The sequence below is a fragment of the Tinamus guttatus genome, unplaced genomic scaffold (genome assembly GCF_059628265.1).
Source record: "Tinamus guttatus ecotype Peru unplaced genomic scaffold, ASM5962826v1 Tinamus_guttatus_pri_ptg000301l, whole genome shotgun sequence".
Classification (NCBI taxonomy): domain Eukaryota; kingdom Metazoa; phylum Chordata; class Aves; order Tinamiformes; family Tinamidae; genus Tinamus; species Tinamus guttatus.
This window is the reverse complement of record NW_028288835.1, coordinates 2,500,509-2,521,201: the sequence shown is the minus strand read 5'-3', so window position 1 is coordinate 2,521,201 and position 20,693 is coordinate 2,500,509. Positions and strand designations below refer to the sequence as shown.

Genomic DNA, 20,693 nt, shown 5'->3' with positions numbered 1-20,693 from the left:
CTCAGGTTCCTCTTTGCTTCAGTGAAACAGAGGGAAAAAAAAAGGTGTGTTTGGACTTATTAATGGCTTCACTGGGGTTGCAGAATATTAAAGAGTATGTTTGGACTACGTCGAGACTAGAAATAAAAAGACAATAGGAAAGTACTTTACAATCCTAATAAAAACCAATGATTTAGTGAAATGAGCGTCCGTGAATTTAAAGATAAGATAAAAATCGAAAGTACTTTTCGGCTTCTTTCAGTACTAATCAGGGCATATGGACCTAATTTTACTGAGGAGATTTAGTTCTCTTGGGAGCTATTTGCAACCTGCTGCACATAGGACTTTTAACATGAGGAAATGAGTCCCCATGTATCATCAACGATTCTCCATGTGGAATCTTACCAGAAAAACCTGTGTTTTAAACATACATTCATCTTTCTCTCTTTACCCTTCCTGAAAAGAAGTATTATTTGTAGAATATAATCAGGTTTCCAGAAATCTGCTTGGTTTAGGTTGTGTTACTCTGACATTAGTATGCAGCTACCTCAGTGCATTGGGCATTGAGGAAAGTTAGGATTTAGCTCTGACTTTAGCCCACAGTGATTATTCCACATCAACAACCAAGGTTTTGTCCATGGGCCAAGGCTGACAAGGAGCATTGTGTGCATTACCAGCGCTCTTGGTTTCAAGCTGTCAGGCGTGCCGAAATAGAAAAGCTGTGGATTAGCCTTAGTGTGGAGATTCCTTCCATAAGGATTCATACCTTGTGGCTTCATGATTTGACACATCTAATCCAGAGGTTTCTGTGTATAAGACTATATATCTGGTAATGAGTAACATTAATTCTGTGAAAAGTCCTTCCACACCTTTGTATTTTTCCAAATTTGTGCCTAGCCACCTTGCTCTGCATCTTGCTTTCCTCACGCAATCGTACATTCATATGATGGGTTAACAACCCAAGAACAGCCCATAGCAGATTCCTTTGGAGCTCTGACAAGAATAGCTGGAAAATACATCACATTTTGCTTGTTTTTTTTTTTCTTCCTTCCTTCCCTAGGTAGAGGCCATGGCCTTGCCTACTGCCTTGCCTCCTGCTACTTGTCAGAATAGATTTGCAAACATAGACATCGTTGCTGCTTTGCATGCATTTTGGGTGCCAATTGCAACTGTAGTGCAGTTGATGTGAGTTTCTGATGAAGTCTAATTCTGTAAAACTACTTGAAACGTAAATGTTCACCATAATGTCATCGATCAAATTTATTCTTTAAACACTTTAAAAAATTGTTGTGTGCTATGTGGTGATCTTGGATCTCTACTGGCTGTGACAATACTATTGTTTCATCCATAAATAAATAAATAAATAAAATCTGCACGTATATAATCTAGATCTCTTTCAATTAGTCATTGTATTGCCTCTCGTATTGAAATATTACCTTTAATAGCATCAATTCCTCATAATTCATCAAAAAAGTTGATAGTAACACAGTACCTCGACTGCAGTATGCACATTAAATGTAATGAACACAAAGGTGATTTCCTGCATCTTAACTACATTGTATGATATGGTTGATGGTAAGTTTTCATTATAAAATGTTAATCGAGCAAATAAGTTTACACTCCTTCTTCCATCAAAATTTCTTTCATTAGTGGTTTATGTTTATTAAATTATTTTAATTTGCTCACATATCAAGGACAATCTACAGTATGTTTCAGACTAATTAGCACTTTGTTTATTTTAAGAATATAATTAATTTAGCAGTTACTTTTTGAATAGAATCAATACATACGTGTACAGTTTGCCTTAGAGTATTGCAAGAAAGAAATGTGGCTCTTCTTTATCACTAGTTCCCTCTGGCAGGCAGGATGTAGTTTGTTTTTTAAGAACACACAATTAATTGGAAGTCTGTGGCTTCTACAGGGAGCTCCTGAATGGTTTAGAGATACCAACTGTGCTCCACCTAGAAAGGGAAAAGCATCAGCATGAACGCTAGGAGAATATACAAAATACATATATCAGTGTGGCTAAGATATTAGATTGACTGTTTCTAAAGCAGCCTGGTACATTTTGGTAATCTGAGAATATTACCTATTTATACAGATCAGTCTGTGCTTACTTTTTTTTTAAATGGATATCTGTGTGCCTTATGTGGAATCTTTGACCATCCCGTCAAACTCTGCATGTTGCCTTTTCTAAATAAAATTTGAAGCCATGTCCAAATTACTTATTAAATATTTCACAGCTGAACAACAATACTGTGGGAAGTTTCTTCTAAGAGAAATGAATGCCATTTGTGTATTAAGACAAAGAAAAAAGAGCATGAAAAAGGGTGCTCCTTACATAGCAAAAGCATTTCTGTTTATTCAAATCAGTTTCTTTATGGAGCTGGGTTTGAGAGATACTGCAAGTAGGTTATAGCTCATGATTTGCCAGAATAGCAATTTGTGTGGTCAGCCATCCATAATCTTTTCTAGTTCACAAACACAGTGGAAAATTTGACATTTTCTCCACTTTCATCCGCTGTTCTTTGAAAAGTTTGCACTGAATACAGTTTGTTGGACACACAGCGCTTCTTCCCAGTTCTAAAACGTTCTGCACTGATACTTTTCATGAGACTGGTACAGCATGGTGCAATATAAAGTGCTGCAAAGCCATGCAACTTGTCTGATGAATTGGGCTGGAGAGTTTTAGGAACAGTGTACCCAAGCTGTTGGGGTACAGTGATGCACATCAAAATACTGGGGTGCAGAATGATTTGTTCTTGCAGCAGTGCATAACAATATAACATTGTGATAACTTGTTTCTTTCTTTTTTAACAGTAAATATATATGTATATATAATAACAGTAATTTATGCGTATATATTTTTAAATTTTTAGCTCTAAAAGATTTCTGCTAGGCAGGTTAAGTTTAAAATTTGGAGGTACTCCCCTTAAATAAATGAATAGTCTTGAAGTAACTTGGGATTTCATATTTCTAGATGTGCTTTGCTGCTGCTAGGGGTCTTGCTGGCATATAAATATAAGGAGTATCGTGCAGAGGGTGATATATAATCTACTAGCAAAAGTGTTCTTAGTAGGTTGAATGGTAGTTTAAAAACCAAAATTCAGTGCCTTTCAAGACAAGTAAGAGCCATGTATAGCTGCTGAAAAAAATTCAGCTGAAATTTATTTAAGAAATACATTTATTTAAAAATATATGTTTACAGCCAATGCTTTCTTTCCATTAAACTTTTTTTTTCTTTTTTTAGGGGAACACTGAAATGTGAACACAATTAAAAAAAAAACTATTTTTTTTTAATTTCCTCTGAGTCAGTTTTGTTTCTCTCATAACTTTGGCTCAACTTGTTAAACTCCTTCTTCTTCCAAAAGACACTTTTTCCCTCCGTTTCATGCTTCTATCCTTCTCCTTTGAAACCAAGATTTGTTCTTAAAAAATATTCTTTCCTGCAAGGCTGCTCTGATTTAATAATCAATGCTTGGATAAAGTCTTCAGAACATACTTACTGTCCTCTGAACAGCAGATATTACAGGCCTTGCAACTTTATTAGAAAATTGTCTATTTTTCCTAATGCAAGCTAGAAGGAGGGAGGAAAAGGGGGAAGGAATGACTGATGTGGGGCTTAGCAGTTCACCGAGTCCTGCAGTATCTGAATTGCAGTATTTGAATGCTAGCATAACCTGGATACAGATTTTCTATAAAGCTTTTTAAGCATAACCTGCTTAAAATGAATAAGATGCCACTGAGTTTAAACTGGCTTGTTAGGGCAAAGTCTAAGTTTCATCTTCTGACCTCTGAAAAGATACAAAATGAATGTGAGAACATATTATCCTTTGTGAACACCAAATAAAGTACTATTTAGATCTTCTAAGCCAAATAGTTGAAAAAGAAATGTCAAAGGAATTAAGCTATGCTAAAACTAGCATGGCATGAGAATCAGAACTTTACATTTACTTTGAATTTATCCCAATCTGTAGTATCTTATATTTGAGAAAATACTATTCATTATAATTAGGAAACACTCTGCATCTATCTGAAAATGCTTTACAATCGACTATACCATATGTTATTGACAATAAAGGCAGAATTACATTCTCAAGCTTGTAATTGTTCTTTTTCTTAATCAGTTAAGCAGAATTTTGAAAGTGTGCTTCCCAGATGTCTAAAGCTTTGGCATACTTCTTTTTGAAAAAAAAAAAATCACTGACTTATATTTGCAATACCAGGTTACTGGGAATAAGAAACACTTTTTTTTTTCTCTTTTTGTAGATTTTTGTAGATGTTATGAGATGACCTCATAATATTAATAGTAGCTAAGCATTTCTATATAGGTGTGAATCATGAAATACTTCGATTTTAGACAACTGTATTACCGAGGCTACTGAGCAGCCTTTAAACTGATGTAAGCAATGAAGGTATAATCAAGTACAGAAAAAGTCTGAAATCTTGGGGACAGATTGCTGCTGCACATAAATTCTTGTACCATTGAAGACAAACAGCTAACTCTATATTCAATACGGAGCATCACGCAGAAAATTGTTTACTGTCTTCTTTCTTTTGGGGGATGTTTAGTGAATATATCCGATTATGGATGAATGTGCTACTAAGGAAAATGGCTCAAGTTATGTGTTTTAAAGCTTTTGTATTATGTGGACTTCAGCCTTTCTGAGGAAATTGCCTGCCAGGAAATAAAACATGCCTAAACTTTAAACTGGAAGAACATGCTATGGTAGCCATTATTACTCGGACAAGAAATAACTCTCGTGTGATTGCCAAGCTGCAATCATCCAGGGTGTAAAATGGGGAAAAATGAATGAACAGCCCAACTTCAGCTATATCAGAGCATTCGGAGAGAGTCCTCTGGAAAATGAGCTTGCTGGGCCTCTGAAAGTTTCTTTTGAGCAACACCAGCCCATATTTTTGACTCGTTTCTTTGTCTCTTAATAATGAGCTGTTAATACTCAGTGTGGAACTACGGGTCCCTAGTAAAACTTGCTGCTTAAAAACGTAAGTTTCTCTGTTTCTAAATTTGCAGAGAGCTTCTCATTCAGTACTTTTTCAGCACAGGTAATACAACCAGAGAAGTGTGGTTTAATCATACCCGTTCGAATAAAAGAATCACCTGGACAGCACTCGCATTTCCTTGTTCGCGGCCTGCTGTGTTCGAGTTGTTGCACAAGGAAGATTACATGTGGTAGAAAGGTTATGTTAACAGGCATAAGGGCTGTAAGCCACGTGGTTTACATAGAATATGACGGAAATCTCCTTTGTGCTGATATATTTTTTTTAAATTGTCTGTTTATGTTGTCTTTTGGCGGCGGTGCTTATCCCTGCCCTCCGCCCTCCCTTTTCCTGCTCCTACTACAGCCGAAAGGCCTAAAGCCTCTCTCTTTTTTTTTTTGGTTGTAAAGGTATAGCAGAACTTGAAAGCTAATACTATATTTAGTTTTCAGGAGATATATATGTGTGTATATATGAGTATTCTTGTATGATGAGAAAAATTGAGTCTCTTGCTCTGTCAACACCTTGCTCATATTTAGTCTTCTGGGTGTAATGTGTGAGTGTAATGACTCACCCTGCTTATTTACCTCCCAAAACAGATAAATACACAACAACAAAACAGATTCAGCTGTTCTGTCAGTCACTGGCTTTCTAAACACAAAAGTCAACCTGTGGTTTTGTGCGGCCTTGCACTGCTGGCAACAGGGTAGGATACACTGGAAAGTGTCGTATATTGCTGCTGCAATTAGAAACTGCAGTGTTAAAAACCTCTCCTTCTAGAAAGTTCCGAATCAGGATATTGGAATGCCTCAGGCAGAAGACTTAAAAATATGTGTAATAGTAATAAAAAGACTGGAAGATAACTGAAAAGAGATTTAGAAATTACAGTTATTACAATCGATGAAAGCAGGTTGAGGCTGTTTTATTAAAGACAAGACTACTTTTATTTGCTTTAAAAACTTTTTTTTTTTTTCATGTTCACTGGGATTTGTGTGAGCTGGAAAAAAGTAGGAGGGAAAAATCTACTTGTAGCTGAGAGGATCTTGGTTAAGTTTGTTGTGGGATGAAGCTTTCAGCTGCTGCAGATAGTTAATCTGTGCTCCAGCAAGTAAAACCCCACCTGTGGTCATGGTGTGACTTAGGTGAGCGCAGGAGAGGGGAGTTAAAATCACGCTTTGGAGGATGCTTGCAGCACTCAAGGGCTGAGAAAGAAGGAGAAACTAGGCTAAGTTGCTTTGGGCCTCTGTGTCTATGATTTATATGATAATTAATAGCATAAGTAATGTTTCTTTTTCTATCTTTTTTAACTGCAGCAAGAGAAGAGTCAGGAAAGTTCAAGAAATAAAGGTAAGTGCTAACTATTTTCAAAACATAGCAAATGCGCATCTATGCTGCTTAAATTGTCCAGACTGTTTCCTAGGTATTGTGGTATTTGAAATGACGTGAATATACCTAGGGAAGAGGAAGGAAATGCAGAAAATGCAATTAAGTTGCTGTTTTTAGAGCTCTTTTTGCTTGAGATGGGCTAGGCTTAATGGTGTAGTGGGGATGGGATGGGCTGCCCAGCTTCTCACTGGGAATCAGCCTGTGGTTATTAGGTGATTTTTGAAGTATCACTGCAGAATCTTGAGATTTTTCCCTTTCTGGTCATTAAATCTATAATTGGATATGATTCCAATTTACTTCCAAATCAATCACATCCTTTGTAAGCTTCCTTTAAAAAACTGCCCCTCATGTGTGTTTTTCTGCATACAAATGTTGGTATTTTCACTGCACCTTACTCTGTGCCTATGTTACCTGGGTTAAAACGCAGCTCTGCATCAAGGACACTTCAGAAAGAATCCAGAACCCCAGAATGTGGGTTTTGTGCCTTTTTTTTTCTTTTTCTTTTTTTTTTTTCTTCCCCAGCAAAGTCACTTAAAAGAGAAAAAGCCTGAACTTTTTTGCTTCTTTTTATTTTAATTTGCTAAGCAAGTAATGTTAGGTGACATTGCGAATACAATAGGTGTAAGGATTGCTGTCTTGATCTAATGGGTGCATATGGAAGTAGGCTGCGAGAAGGAAAACAAAGGCAGAGGAAAGGAGAAAAGAATCAAAGTCAGCCCAAGGTAAAAAGAGAGGAGGAATGAATTTAAGTAGCAAATTAACACATCTCCTGTATTGCTTTGGGAAGAAGTTTTTAATCATTTCACCTCCATGAGTGAATTAAGAACGGGTAATTTTATGTATCACATAAATCTCAATTTCCTTGCTTTCCGTTGCATATGGCTGTACACGTGCATCTAAAGATAAGCTAAATCCAAAGTTTGGGTGGAATTGTCAGTGCAGAGAAGTTCTTCATCATGATATGACTTGCATCATGAGAAGTCTCTACAGACTTTCATTTTGAGGGTGTATATATAACAAAGTAAACCAAAGAAACCTTCCATTTCACCCAGTTTATGATTTTCAACTTTCTCTTGAAGTCTCAGTCTTTTTCTGAGGTAATGTAATATAAAGTTGAATTATCTATAGAGATTTAGAACCTGTAATGTATTGTTTAGAAACTTTTATTGTCTTATAATGTAATACAAATTATACAAAAGTATGAAAACTCAAATTAGGTTGCAGAAATTGGTGATTTGTGAATACTAAAGTTTAGTAAATTGAAAACTTAAACTACTAAAACTTTGCATTCTTTACAAATCTATATTATTTCCAAGCTACATTTTGGTATTTGATATTCAGGTGTTTAGTGACTCTGCAGTGAGGAACAGTTAAGTGCAGAAAGAAAAAAAAATGAGCTAGTGAGAAGTGTTCATCGTGTTCATTAGATGCTAGTTTAAGTAATCAAAGAAATAATCTTCAAAAACTTATGAAATATTGGTCACAACTGCAGCTAAAAGCAAAGTGTCAAACTGTACTTGAAGGGAGATATCCTTTACCTTCTAACATGCAGTAAAATTGATGCTCAGGTGCCTGGAATTTTTGTAGTTATATCCATAACATCTCTCAAGGAAATATTTGATCTGCTGAATTTTCTACATCCTGTGCGTTTCTCTGTCTAAGCTGACAATTCCACTCAGAAGATTTCAGTGGTTTGAAAGAATATTCATGTATAGGGTAGACATTGGAAGAATATGCTGTGCTGACATGCTTATGCCAACATGCTTATAGTTAATTGTTGAATTTGGAGGGGATGTGGGGGAGATATTTCTCTTTTTGTATGCTTTAAATATATTCTTTGTCATTGCAAGATTTCAACTAACTAGTAAAATATCAAAACTTTTTATGTAAGATTTTGTACCTTGATTGCTGAAATACTGTGTACATTAGATGAAATAATGCCAAAGTATTGTTTTCATATAGATATTCCTGCATTGCCAGTGATCTCCACTTTTCACATGCACTTTGTGTTCTCTTAATGCTCTTGTGAGAGAAGTAAAATATACCAAAATTCTAAGAGCATATTTTTAACAATATTCCCTTCCCTCTATACATTATCATAGATATAGTAAGGGGCCAAAACAGGTTTCAGAGATTCTTGAAATACTCTGAAATTTTCAGAACCCGTGCCATCCTCTTAATTCAGAGACCAATTCCAACATTTTGTTAAACATCCCAAACAAATAAAACTATGGAGTGCTTCATAACTCCTACTGATAGTAGTATCTCAGTATCTTGTTTTTACTCAATACTTCTTTAAGACTGTATAAGACAAGGATAGTACAGAAGAATGAAGGTCAAATGCCTTTTGAATGCAGCAGGATCAAGATAAAACAGTGCTAGTTATCTATTATAATTTTTAGTATATTGGAAATGTACAGAAATTTCTCATTTTACTTTATGCCAGTGAAATAAGCCTGATTGCTATTAATGTTTTGATAATGCTGCTGGTTGGGCTTTGTAGTTTTTGGCTTCTGTACAGTCAATTTTCTGACCCTCTTGTTTTTCCCATCTGTTACTTCCACCGTCAGCCAGTGTCAATCACGCGTAGAGACCAATGCTCAAACACACCCTGTTCTGCACCAATCCAGGCTCCCTCTGATCTGGGATCTTCTCTCTCTTGTTTCATTTAATGCATAGCAATACTGTACACACCCTCCTTAAGCAAGAAAGTAAAAAATGCTGCTTTTATGTGAAAGTTTTAGTATGCATTGACAAACGTCCTGATGCTTCTGAGAACTGTTTCCTGAATGGAATGAAAATGATTATCACCATGCCACAATACAAATGAAATGAGCTTCGTAATAGTCTTCTATTTAATAGCCAACATGACCAAAACATGAATAAGCTGTTCAACTTTGTATAACATTGCTTGCTTTATAGAAAATACAAGATACATACACTATATGAGTATATAAATATGTAACACAATAAAGATATCGGGATGTGTATTATATACATGTACAAATATTAAAGTAATATGTGCTATATGAGCTGTTATCCATTCAAATTGCAGTCATTTAAATCATACTTGTTTGTTTACTGTACAGTAATAACAAAAACATAATCTAATTACAGATTCACTTTTCCAAAGACACATTCTCACATCACAAAAACAAGAAGCCAAACAATCACCAATAGAACATTGCTAAAAGTTACTTGGTTACTTTCCAATGTTATCGCCTACAGACAAATACATAACCCCTAAACATTTAATTCCAGACCTCCAGAGTATGATAAACTAGACAGTTGCTAATGGAATTGGAAATATGTTTGGGATAATGGAATTGCTGTTGTATTTAAGCAGCCTAAATATTTTTGTTCTTGGCTTATACTTAATTTACGTGCTTTTAATGAGGTATGTTGTGAACTGTATTGAAATGGGGATAATTTCTGAAGAATCAGAAAGCTAGCTAGTGTTTTTGCCAAACTTCAAACCATTCCAACCACTTCACTCAAGAAAAAACATATAGGGGTGCGCTACTTCACTTAACTGGTAGGGACTCGGGTGATCAGTAGCTGAACTTGGTCACAATGAGTCTGCAAGTCTTGCTTCTGCAGATAAATATAAGTTATTGTACTGACACTTTCTTTTTAAGAACTTCTTAAGGTTATTTTCTATACAGAGAATCTCCATATAAATCTAAATACATCTACCAAGACAAAAAGTGTAGGCATGCTTTTGAAAAGATCATTGTTTTACAAATAATGATCAATGAGATACTATTGTAGACAACTCATCCAGTTTTGGCTATGTACTTTGCCTTTTAAAGAGAAATTAGTGGAAAAGCATAAACCTATTCCATCTGAGATTTTTTTTTTATTATTTTTTATAAAAGCCTGGCATTTGCCAATAAAGACAGGTGCATGCAAGCAATGATGTTTAGCTTTAAAGCTAACTAGACTTTAACACTTTAACTACACTTTAAAGAATAATGTTCAAACTTTTGCAAGCCACTCTTGATCATCTGTGATTTGAATGCCTTTAACATGTAAAACTAAATGGGACGGTATTGACGGGCAGCATTTTAATTACAACCCGAATTTCTCATCCTGTTTGATGCTTTTTTTTTTATACTCCCCTTAATAAGCTGATACAAAATCATTGGTGACTCAGATGAGTTGAAACAGATGAGTTTCAAAAATGTAATTTTTATTGTTATGAACATATTGTCAGGCTTTTTTGATATCATTAACAAACATCTGTTCCTTTTATGATCTTTAGGTACCAGAAATAAAGAGCAAACCATATGGGCATCCCTTGCATATCTTGCATTTTGCTCCTTAAAAAGACGACATACTTGTACAATGTCTCTGGCCTTGCTTAGGATTCCAGATTGTCTTTGTTGTGTGTGTGTGTGTGTTTTTTTTTTTTTTTTTTTTTTTTTTTTTTTTTTTAAAGTTAGTGCTCAAAATTGAAATAAACTGAGACAGAATCAGTAAAGCATTAAGGCCTTAATTCAATAAATGTAGTTATTCTTTTTTTCAGTGACAAATTACGATGCTTTTGAATGCCAGTGGGTGAGCAAGCTGTTGTGTATGTCTTGCAGTTTGTCTCTCATTCCTTTTGATACTGAACTAAGTTGCATACGCTTTGATGGATGTAGAATATATTGCATATGAGTCCTATGTCACTCTAAAACAATTAGCTAGTGCAAAAATATATATTTCTGACCCATTGGCATGGTAGTTGCACAAGCAAAAATTAACTCTGTAGTGTTCTGCAAGAACTGCAGATTTTAGCAAAGAGAAAATAATTTAAATCATCTGAAGAAAGTATCTTGTGGAGGTGAGGGGGAGATGACAAACAGTGCATATTCCCTTGACGATCTCTAGAGAGATGTCTGCTGCTAATAAAGTTCATATATAATGCAGAAAACATGAAGGCAAGTAGTATTCCCTCTATATTTTATTGCATTTCTGATAGACAAAACTTGTACGGGTTTCTTTCTGACTTAGTAACAGCTTTAGGAACTAGCAGAAAGCAATTTCTTTGTGGCAGAGAATAACTTGCCTTATTCTTGCCCTGCAATGTAATTCTTATGTCATTCTGGAAGTTGGAGGGACAAAGTCATCTCTGTCAAAGGTTTAGGAAAATACTCCTGGGAAAGATGATCTAGCTACACCAACAGACTCTATGATTACTTTTGTGTGTTGTAGCATTGTGGGAAGGCAATAGAGGTAACATGAAATATTGGTATCCTTGGCTGTCTGTCTTTTTGCCTCCCTCTCCATCCCTGTCCTTCAAAATATTTAGGTTATGTTCCATTAAATTGTTAAATCTCCAAGACAGACATTTTTGGACTACGGTAGGTAGAACATGCTCTATGCTATTCATGAAGTTTCTCTCTATAGTGCATGAGAACTTCATTTGAACAGATAACAAAAGATGAGAGATTCAATACTAGGAGAAAAGGGGCCTGGATGCTTACTGAAACATTCATTCCTGTTAATGCTCTACTTTAGAAGTTGTGCAAAGATCAATACAAATATTTACTTATTTAAACTTTATATTAGTAAGTTTGACTAACACTCTAAATGTTTACTTTTCTATGTATGTTTTGCTCAGAAGTTTCCATGTAAAGCTATCTCCTCCTTAATTCAAACACTGTTAAGAGTATTTCAGAGAGCTCCTGGTGCTATTTTGGCACTTGCGTTTCTGGTGTAGGCTGGCGAGAGGAACTCTCCTTCTCTAAGGCAGGCTATTTTATTCCATTATTAGAGGTCGTGTAAGTTTAAATTTCTGTTAACAATTTCATAATCACGTATGCTAACATTCCTTTCTGAGTTTTGCAGCAGGCTGGCTTCACATTAAAGAAGAAACATTCTGAACTAGGTCTATTTTCAATTACGTGAGCTTTTTAACTTTTTCCCCTCCTCTTTTTAAAAAAAAAAAAAAAAAAAAAAAAAAAATTGAGAAACCACAGATGTCTCCTGAAGTGGCTCTGGAGACCTGAGCTACATTCATAAAGAGAATGCGATGCGATGAGAAAGTATACTTTTATTTGGTGAAATTCCTGATGTGGGCATTAGTGCAGGTTCTGCAGGCTGTGCATGGAACATATCTCATGAGCAGCGAGTAGTCATTTGATTGCACTAACAATAAAACACTAAGACTACAAAATGCGTCATTACCTGTCACCAGATGGATAGCTTAGAGCTTTCATGGCTTTGCCACATTTAGTTACACTGATTTAAATTATCACCACCCAACTCTTCCTCTGCGCCTTTGTAGAAGGCTTCTCTTGGAACGAAGAACAAAATACCATTTATACCCCCTCCACCGAGGTATAGTTTGGTATGGGGACAAGTATTTCATAGTATGTGTCATGTAGGTAGCAATTCTTATGAGTAAAAGTAAGAAATACACAATGATAGGAAGAGAAACCTTTATTTCATATAGCTGAATGCTGAGAAAGATACTTTGAAGTTTCCTTCATAGAGAGGATTTCCAAAAAGAACAATATTTGTGAGAAACGTATGCTGTTTTGCTAAGAACTATTACTTTAACTATAAAACAGTAAACAATGTAATTGTTAATTTTAATGTTGGAGGAGAAATGAAAATCTTTCATTCTTTAGGCTTTTATTCTCTATAATGTAGCTACTGATTGATAAGAAAAGTTCCATATAATATTATTTAAAATCATCTGCTGTGGTATCTTGTAACTGAAGGAAAAGGCAGCTGTGATATTTATAATACTAAAATGATGTATACAGAGATGCTTTTAAAAATCCAAAGGGATCTTTAAAAGCATTACAAATATGCTGTCTCTAATACCTAAATACACCTAATATATACAATAACTCAATGAGGCTGTTTATGTATGTGTATGAGAGAAGTAATGCAGTATGTGAAGAAAGTTTTAAGATAAGCAATTGTTCTAAGAGAAAATTTCAAGCCCAAGTAGAGCACGAAACATCCAAAAGCCACAGATCACACAACTGCTATTTCAGAAATAGATTGCATTCGATCTACGCTGCACAATAAATACCTGTAAATAGATGTCTTTTTAATTTAAGTAGCATGCCACTGGTTTTTACTGTACACTTATAACAATAAAGTTTAATAGCAATCAGCTACCATATGGCTTGCAGATAGTATTTCTGTGCTGTTTATAGTCTATAAAACAATTCTTTTAAGAACACTTGGGCAGAAAAAAGCAAGAGATTTATATTACACAGGAGCAATTTCCTTACCCATGTCAGATATAGAATTCTGTTCTGCATTCATTGTGAATTTTTTTTAGACTGCTATAAATTATATACTGGAAATATACTATTTTCTCATATTTCTTGCATGCAATTTAAAGGACAATGAAAACTTGCAATAACCTTGGAATATGATTCCACTGAATATGACTTTTTTCCATGTCTACTCCATAATTGCAACACTGTATGTTAAGCAGATACCAGCTGAAACAACCATAGTATTTATTTTTTTTGTTTTACACCTTGCTGAGCAAGAGTTGCTGCATTTCATGATGCATTGAGGTCATGTTCTAGTTTCCTCCAAGCACACTCTCTTGCTGCTGTTTCAGACACTAGAAGGCGATTAACAGTGTCAGATCCTGTTAACGTTTACATCATAACTGGGAGCAGATATTAAAGTGAAGTGCAAATTAAAGACTGCTAAAATGCCTGCCACTAACAATTATGGTGGGGCAGTATTAAATTTCTCATTTGTTTCCAAAGGTCAGATTAATAAAGCTGCATGGCACATTATCATAAAGGGTGGACCCAGCTGTCTGTTTTGATTATGCTTAAAAGCCTAGTGTTTCTAGGGAGACTTTGCAAGGAATGAGTGCATCCATTTTAAGTAGCAATTTTAACCAGCAATTTAAATGTGGGTAATTATTAGACCCTTTTCTCAAAAGATCCTAACCAGAGGTTGCTGTCGATCAAATGTGTCTACTTTTGAACTTAGAAAAGTAGGGTTCTCTTCCAAAGCCCTTTTAATCTTCAATACTGAAATTTTCAATAGTTCAAGTACCTGAAAATCTGTCCCATTAGTTGTATCTGTTGTAAACTAAACTGCATTTAAGATGTAAAGTAGACCTAACCAAATATAATCGTTCAACACTTAAAGTTACTTGGTTTGTTTCTCCCTGCCTTTCCTCATTTTCTTGATTCAGAAATATTTTCGATAATTTAAAGCGTTCTCTTCCCAGGAAAGAAACAGCAACAGCTTCCTGCTATTTTTTTCTGTCTGCATAGCAAAAAATATAGGATAAAAAAGTCTGTTTCTCTCATTGTGAAGAACTTAAGGGTGGAGAAGTGTTCATTTTACATGCATAGTACCCATATAAATACATGTACATGCATAATAATGCTATTACTATGCTAATAACCTATAAACAGGACAAATTTCATGGGTGTCACACAGATGAATGGCAACCCCCCATTCAGTACTTGAAACATCTTCAGTGATTTAAATTTAGGGAAAGCAACTCATATTGCCAGGTGGACACCAATTCGTTTCCCTGGAAAATTTACCCCGGAGCTGAACTCCATCTACTTACACAAAAATAATTTCTCTATGAAGCGACACTAATAGGCTTTAAATGAGACAGTTTTATCTTGAGAAGATGTATTTCTGGACTGTACAGATGGAGGTTCACCATAGTTATTCCATACACTGGAAATGGAAGCGATTATTTAAAGTGTAATTCGATCAAAGCGGTGTATAAATAGTTTATAGTTTTAACCTGAATTCTCTGCAGTCAAATTAAACATTAGGTTTATGCTGCAGGTACTTAAGCAATTAGTAGAAAAAGATGGAACACCTTCATGACTATGTAGTTTTTCATAAGAATGAGTATTTCCATCCTTTGCTCCCAAACAGTGAAATTCTGGGTATTTTTGCAAATATTTCTTTCACATTTCATTTGAGCAAACTTAATTAGAACTTGATCCAAAAAAGAAAAGGGGAAAGTGTATGATTTAAAAATAAAATAAAAAAAAAAATAAAAACACATAGAAGTGAACCAATAGTAATCTCTGCATTCTGTGAAGAAAAATAAAACTCTATGAAGTTTGTATGGTTTTAGACTGCTTCTATTTTCTATTAATGGTCCTGTTGCAAAACTAAATTTCTTGATAAATGGGGGAAGTGTTGTTGTTGCAGAGAAATATTTCCATATACTCAACAGATTTACTTTACATTTAGAAGATTATATTGAAAACGAGATTAAATTTGTTAGTACTATCTTCAAGGAACTGGAAGAAAAATGCATCAAGGTTTTATTTTTGAAATAGAAAGAGTATAGGTAAGGTAGGTTGATCAATTGCCTGATGCTAGGAGTGAAGAACATGATGGCATAGAACAAAAAACAGCTGTGATCGTATCCGTTTCAAGGAAGGTGTTTCCAGCAGAGAAAGGGAAATAATGGAAAGTGTTAGAAAAAAAAAAAAAGTAATAGTCAAGAACAAAGTTTACCAAGTTTTGTATTGCTCAGATAAAGGAGAGCCACTTTGTCATGTTCTGTTGTGATAATGGCAGCAGCAAATTCTCATTGGATTTTGCCTACACAACTGCAAGAGCAGTCGCTTCGCTGTTCAGGCAGAAAATTATAAAAAAATTCCATCCTGGGACAAGATGCATTAGAAGAGATTTTTGTCTGCATACCCCTTAAAACTGCCTTGGTTTGGTTAAGAGGTAGATCCTTGACTGAAAAACTCTTGGATGGTCCTTGGATAAATATTCCAAGTGGTCCTTCGACACAAATGATTGCACCTCTGTTTTATAAGCAAAGTTTTCTGTATCCAAAAGCAAAGTGATGCTGTAGGATGCTTTCTGCTCATGCTTATTGAACTTTGTAGAGTAAAGAATTTGTTTGCCTGTGCTTTGCACTAGGCATATTTTAGTTTTTCTAGCATTTGGCTTCCTGTCTAGACTTAGTCTAAGAATAGCCTTAGATCACTGTGCTGGCGTGGTCTCAATGCAAAAATTCCCAATAATAAGATTCAAATTGCTTTCAGTTCAAATTATACACAGAGAAAACGGATACAATTGTGAATGCTGGCCCACTAGCAATAATTAGTCAAATCTTGATGTCTTCATACTCTTAAAAAATCATTGACAGTGCTGCTTGAATAGAAATTTAAGAAAAAAATAGCAATTCTATTATAATTTGAAAATGAATCTCAGAATATTAAACTAAGCATTTTTCTTAGCTGTGTAAATGCTGCATAGAGCTGATTAAATAAAGGCTCTCGGGAGGTAGGGAAGAATAAAGAATTTTAGCAAATAGAAAAGCATACAAAAATCCCATTTGTACTATATATGCCACTGAGGTTCTAATTAGTACACATTGATTCGTCCTCATAAAATGTAAAAGCTGTGATTTATTTATTTATTTATAGCTTTAAGGATAATTGCCCACTAAAAATGCACTGCAAATGGCGGGTAAAAACCAATACAGTAATATTCTGCTATCATTTCTATGCCCAGAGGATCATTTATGCAGCTTGCACTCTGATCTAATTAGCAGTACCCTCACCTTCTTTCCTCTAGAAATACTGAAAAATCTTGTTGCTATTTATAATTGCCATTGTCATCCCAAAATAAAAGCAGTGTGCCATTACAATAATGATTAACAAACTAAAATGGGCAGAACTTGCACACCACCATAAAATTTAGGGAGGATACGTATGCATTGCTTTAAGAGATTATTTGAGGGATGGTCAACATGCTCATGGATAAACATATATGAATAAGCAAACGCGTGTGTGTATATGCTGACATATATATATGCACGCCTAAAATATCAGGGCTTAGTCATAAAATTCATTTTTTTTATTTTTCTATCCCTTTTTATTGCTGGTGTTTGTAAATTGAGCAGGAAATGAATCATGTGCAGTGTGAGCTCAGATTCCCCCTTGCTCATAATGAATAGTGGCAGTTACTGTACTGTGTAACACTTCCATCAGATGCTGCTTAGTCATAATCTCTTTTTTATTACAACTTGATAAATGTAACTTACAGTATTGACGCTAATTGATCCAATTTAGATTTTTTTGTTTTGCCTCACTGAAAAATTTCTTATTTTAACATCTGGATATCAAAAACTCTAAAACAAAAGGAGATTTAATATGCTCTACGCTTCCTTAAATGTCCGTCTAATGAAATTAGGACCCCTCTGTGCAGGTATTGCTATTTTTCACTGGAATTTGAGAGGTTTAGTTCTGATGCTGGGTAAGAGGCTTAAATTGCATCCCTAGAAACTCTTCAAGTACCTTGCTTTAGTGTAAGAGCAGCAAAACCATGCAGAAACAAGTTCACTTTTGTTTTCCACGGTGAAAATTCACAAAACACTTGATGATGCTGAATGTAGAAATTCAAATGTGTGGTAAAATTGCTCAAAATTGTATATGTGGTCGGATGCTGGTGGTAGGACAGATCACTTAGCATGTAGCTAATCAACATATAGAGTTTTGATCCTTAAAAAAGGACTCTTGGCCTTATAAAGACACTTCTTTTAGGAACATATACTTTCTAAAATAGTTTATATCATTTTGTATATTTTACCAACAAAGAATGAACGTGACTATAAAAAATGATATGTTATGCAAAGGATAATTTTGTTAGTTAGACTTCTGTAACATACATTAAATCTTTTCTGATATACAATGACATATAAATATTTTGTTCATTCTGTTTACCTTTGTAGCTACAATATTGTGTACTGGATGTACAACAAAATATGGATCACTCCCATACACATCTCTGCCTGCTATGTGGGTTGCAGCAAGCTGAAAGTCAGTGATTTCAGCAGTATTTTCCCTGGATATAGGGGTTTCTAAAGGACAGGAGCCTTTTGTCCCTCTTAGCTTCCTCTTCACGTCTGGAAGAGCGTTTAATGAAAACCATTGAAATTTATATTCCAAGAAGTTAGTAGAAAATCTAGGAGTAGAAGGTAACTTAATGGGCAACTATTTTAACATAAGGAGAGGAGAAAGGAAAAAAAAAATGCCCAGAGAGGTTGCAAACTTCCATTCTTGGAGACTTTCAAGACCCAACTGTGGTCTGCTGTCTCGAGCAGCCTGGGCCTACCTCAAACCTCACCCTGCTTGGAGCAGAAGTTTGAGCCTCATGTGGTCCCTTCAAATCTGAATTGCTTATGACTTCTTTTTTTGTTCTGTGGATTTTTAACTTGGTGTGGAAGCGTGGCTCACATTTACTGAGAGCACTCTAAACCTTAGTGATAAAAATCAAAATCTTCCAATACTACTCAGTAAGTTCCACCCCGTTCCACACGCAGCTCTGTAATCGTAAACTTTGCTAGTCAGGAAAAAATGTCACCATGGTTTTTAAGTAAACAGCAAATATGTTTGGCCATTTCACGTGCAGTTAGTGACTGTTACTATGTGTGTTGAGTAACTATATTAGAACCCTTTTAAGAACTTTTAAATACTGTGTTTTTTTTTCTTTTAAATCAGTGTAAAAGAAAACTTTTACTGCTGAAATATGGGGCTTGTTTTTGTTGAGGGAAGTAGACAGAGAAAAATAATAATGTCATACCTTGTTATTTGGGCTTTATATAATGCCTTCACTATAAACCATAAATATGGGCATATTGCAACTCCAGATGAAGACCCAGAATTAGACAGCTTCAGTTATTTTCTGATTTTTTTGGTTTTTTTACGTCATGATCTCTGTATTGGGCTTCACTGCACTGGAACAATTTCAGATACTTGGAGTGAAAATTGCATCATATAAATTTCTAATTTCTGGCTAATGGAGTAGTTAATAAAAATACTTTAATAGCCTTTGATCAAAAATCCAAATGGAAAACATTTGGAAGAAGTTTCAAACTGTAACTTCAGAAGTTCGTTTTGTAGCATCTTTTTATTTCCCGGTCATAGTCAGGAAAAAATGTGTGTGGGGGAAAATCTTCCTAGACAGAAACAAAAACTGAAGGAAAAAAATATTAATATGCTTTAAATACATATTTTAAGCAACCTTTTGAAGGGGTCCTGTAATTTACTGCAGGTATAATAAGAATAGTAGGAAGTCCTGGGTCATTTTCTATCTATTTACTTACTTTCCCATTTGAAATGTTGGATTAGGCAAAATTTGGAACTGTAAAGTAAATGCGGTTCTAGATCAAAACCTATTAAGCATTCATTAGAATAGATTTTTGGGGTTTAAGTTGGAAGTTTTTAAATTTGTAAAAGTCACTGAAAATGTGTCTTATTTACATAGCTTTATGCACTCAGTGCTTTTCAAAACATTAGTGTTTTTATATGCCTGGATATTCTACTGTAGTTTCTGGACATACCGATTTCTGTACTGTGCTGTTATCTGATATGTTATTATCCTTTCTCCTTGCTTATTATGAGAACAGAATATTTCCATGTGCTCACTTGCATATAAGAAATATATAATAAGCCATCAAATACATACTGCATTTCTTCCTTTCCTTGCATCTCTAGAGAGACGTTATGAGACATGAAGCCTGTTTACCTTCTTTCAAGCCTTTTTTTGTACTGACAGAGTCTGCCCTTTTCCAGGTATTTTCTTTTTCCAGTTGTGGCAATTGCTTAAAGGTTAAGGGAATCATAAATGCAAGTAAGCTACGCGCTGGCCTTACAGAACACGAAGGTCAGGACTGTTTCCCACAGTGGGATTAGGGTGTCCCAGCAGACAGTTTAGCAATCTGATCTAGTTGCTATCAGAAAAGTCAATATTTGCATTCTGTTGAATATGCATGCCCAGCAGTGTTTGGAAAAAGGGCTACTTGGTATCTGCGCTCCTCTGATTATCTTGTTTGCATTCACAAGATACTATCTGCAAATCCTCTAATGATTCAAAGACAACAGTGTATGGAGTTATTTCATTATTAGGATTAATTCTTTGCTATTCTAAATTAAGCAGGCCCAGAATTTTATGTTCTTTAATTTCGGCTAGGGCACTGGAAGGACAACTCGAAGAAAAGTATGGAAGAACACTGTTTTCTTCATACCATGTTAAGTGGACACAGAAGCTAATATTCTACTTCATGGTATGTTAGCATATTGATTTACTAATGGCACTTGAATCACACTGGTTACAGAGAAATATTAGTTTATTTGCATGCATTAGTGCAACAGAAATTTCTAATTTTTAAATGGTCTAGTAATTGCCTAATCAATATACTATTAATGAATAGAAAATTGAAAATGGGGAATTTTCAACCCATGTTCAGTCATGTCTTACAGGTTATGGATACAAAAGTTGTTTTATATGGACAGAACATTACATACACACATTAAGCCAGGTTGATTTTAAGTTGAACAGTGGTATTC

General features: G+C 35.0%; 1 protein-coding gene across 2 annotated transcripts in view; it reads left to right on the top strand.

Annotated features, from left to right (window-relative positions):
* The window catches only part of FSTL5 (follistatin like 5), a 219,024-nt gene that overhangs the window by 11,035 nt on the left and 187,296 nt on the right, over positions 1-20,693 (top strand). For both annotated transcript variants that reach the window (XM_088528108.1, XM_088528107.1), the window contains exon 2: positions 6,294-6,327. In XM_088528108.1, coding sequence (XP_088384234.1) covers positions 6,294-6,327 — 34 coding nt within the window. The remainder of the gene's footprint in view (positions 1-6,293; positions 6,328-20,693) is intronic.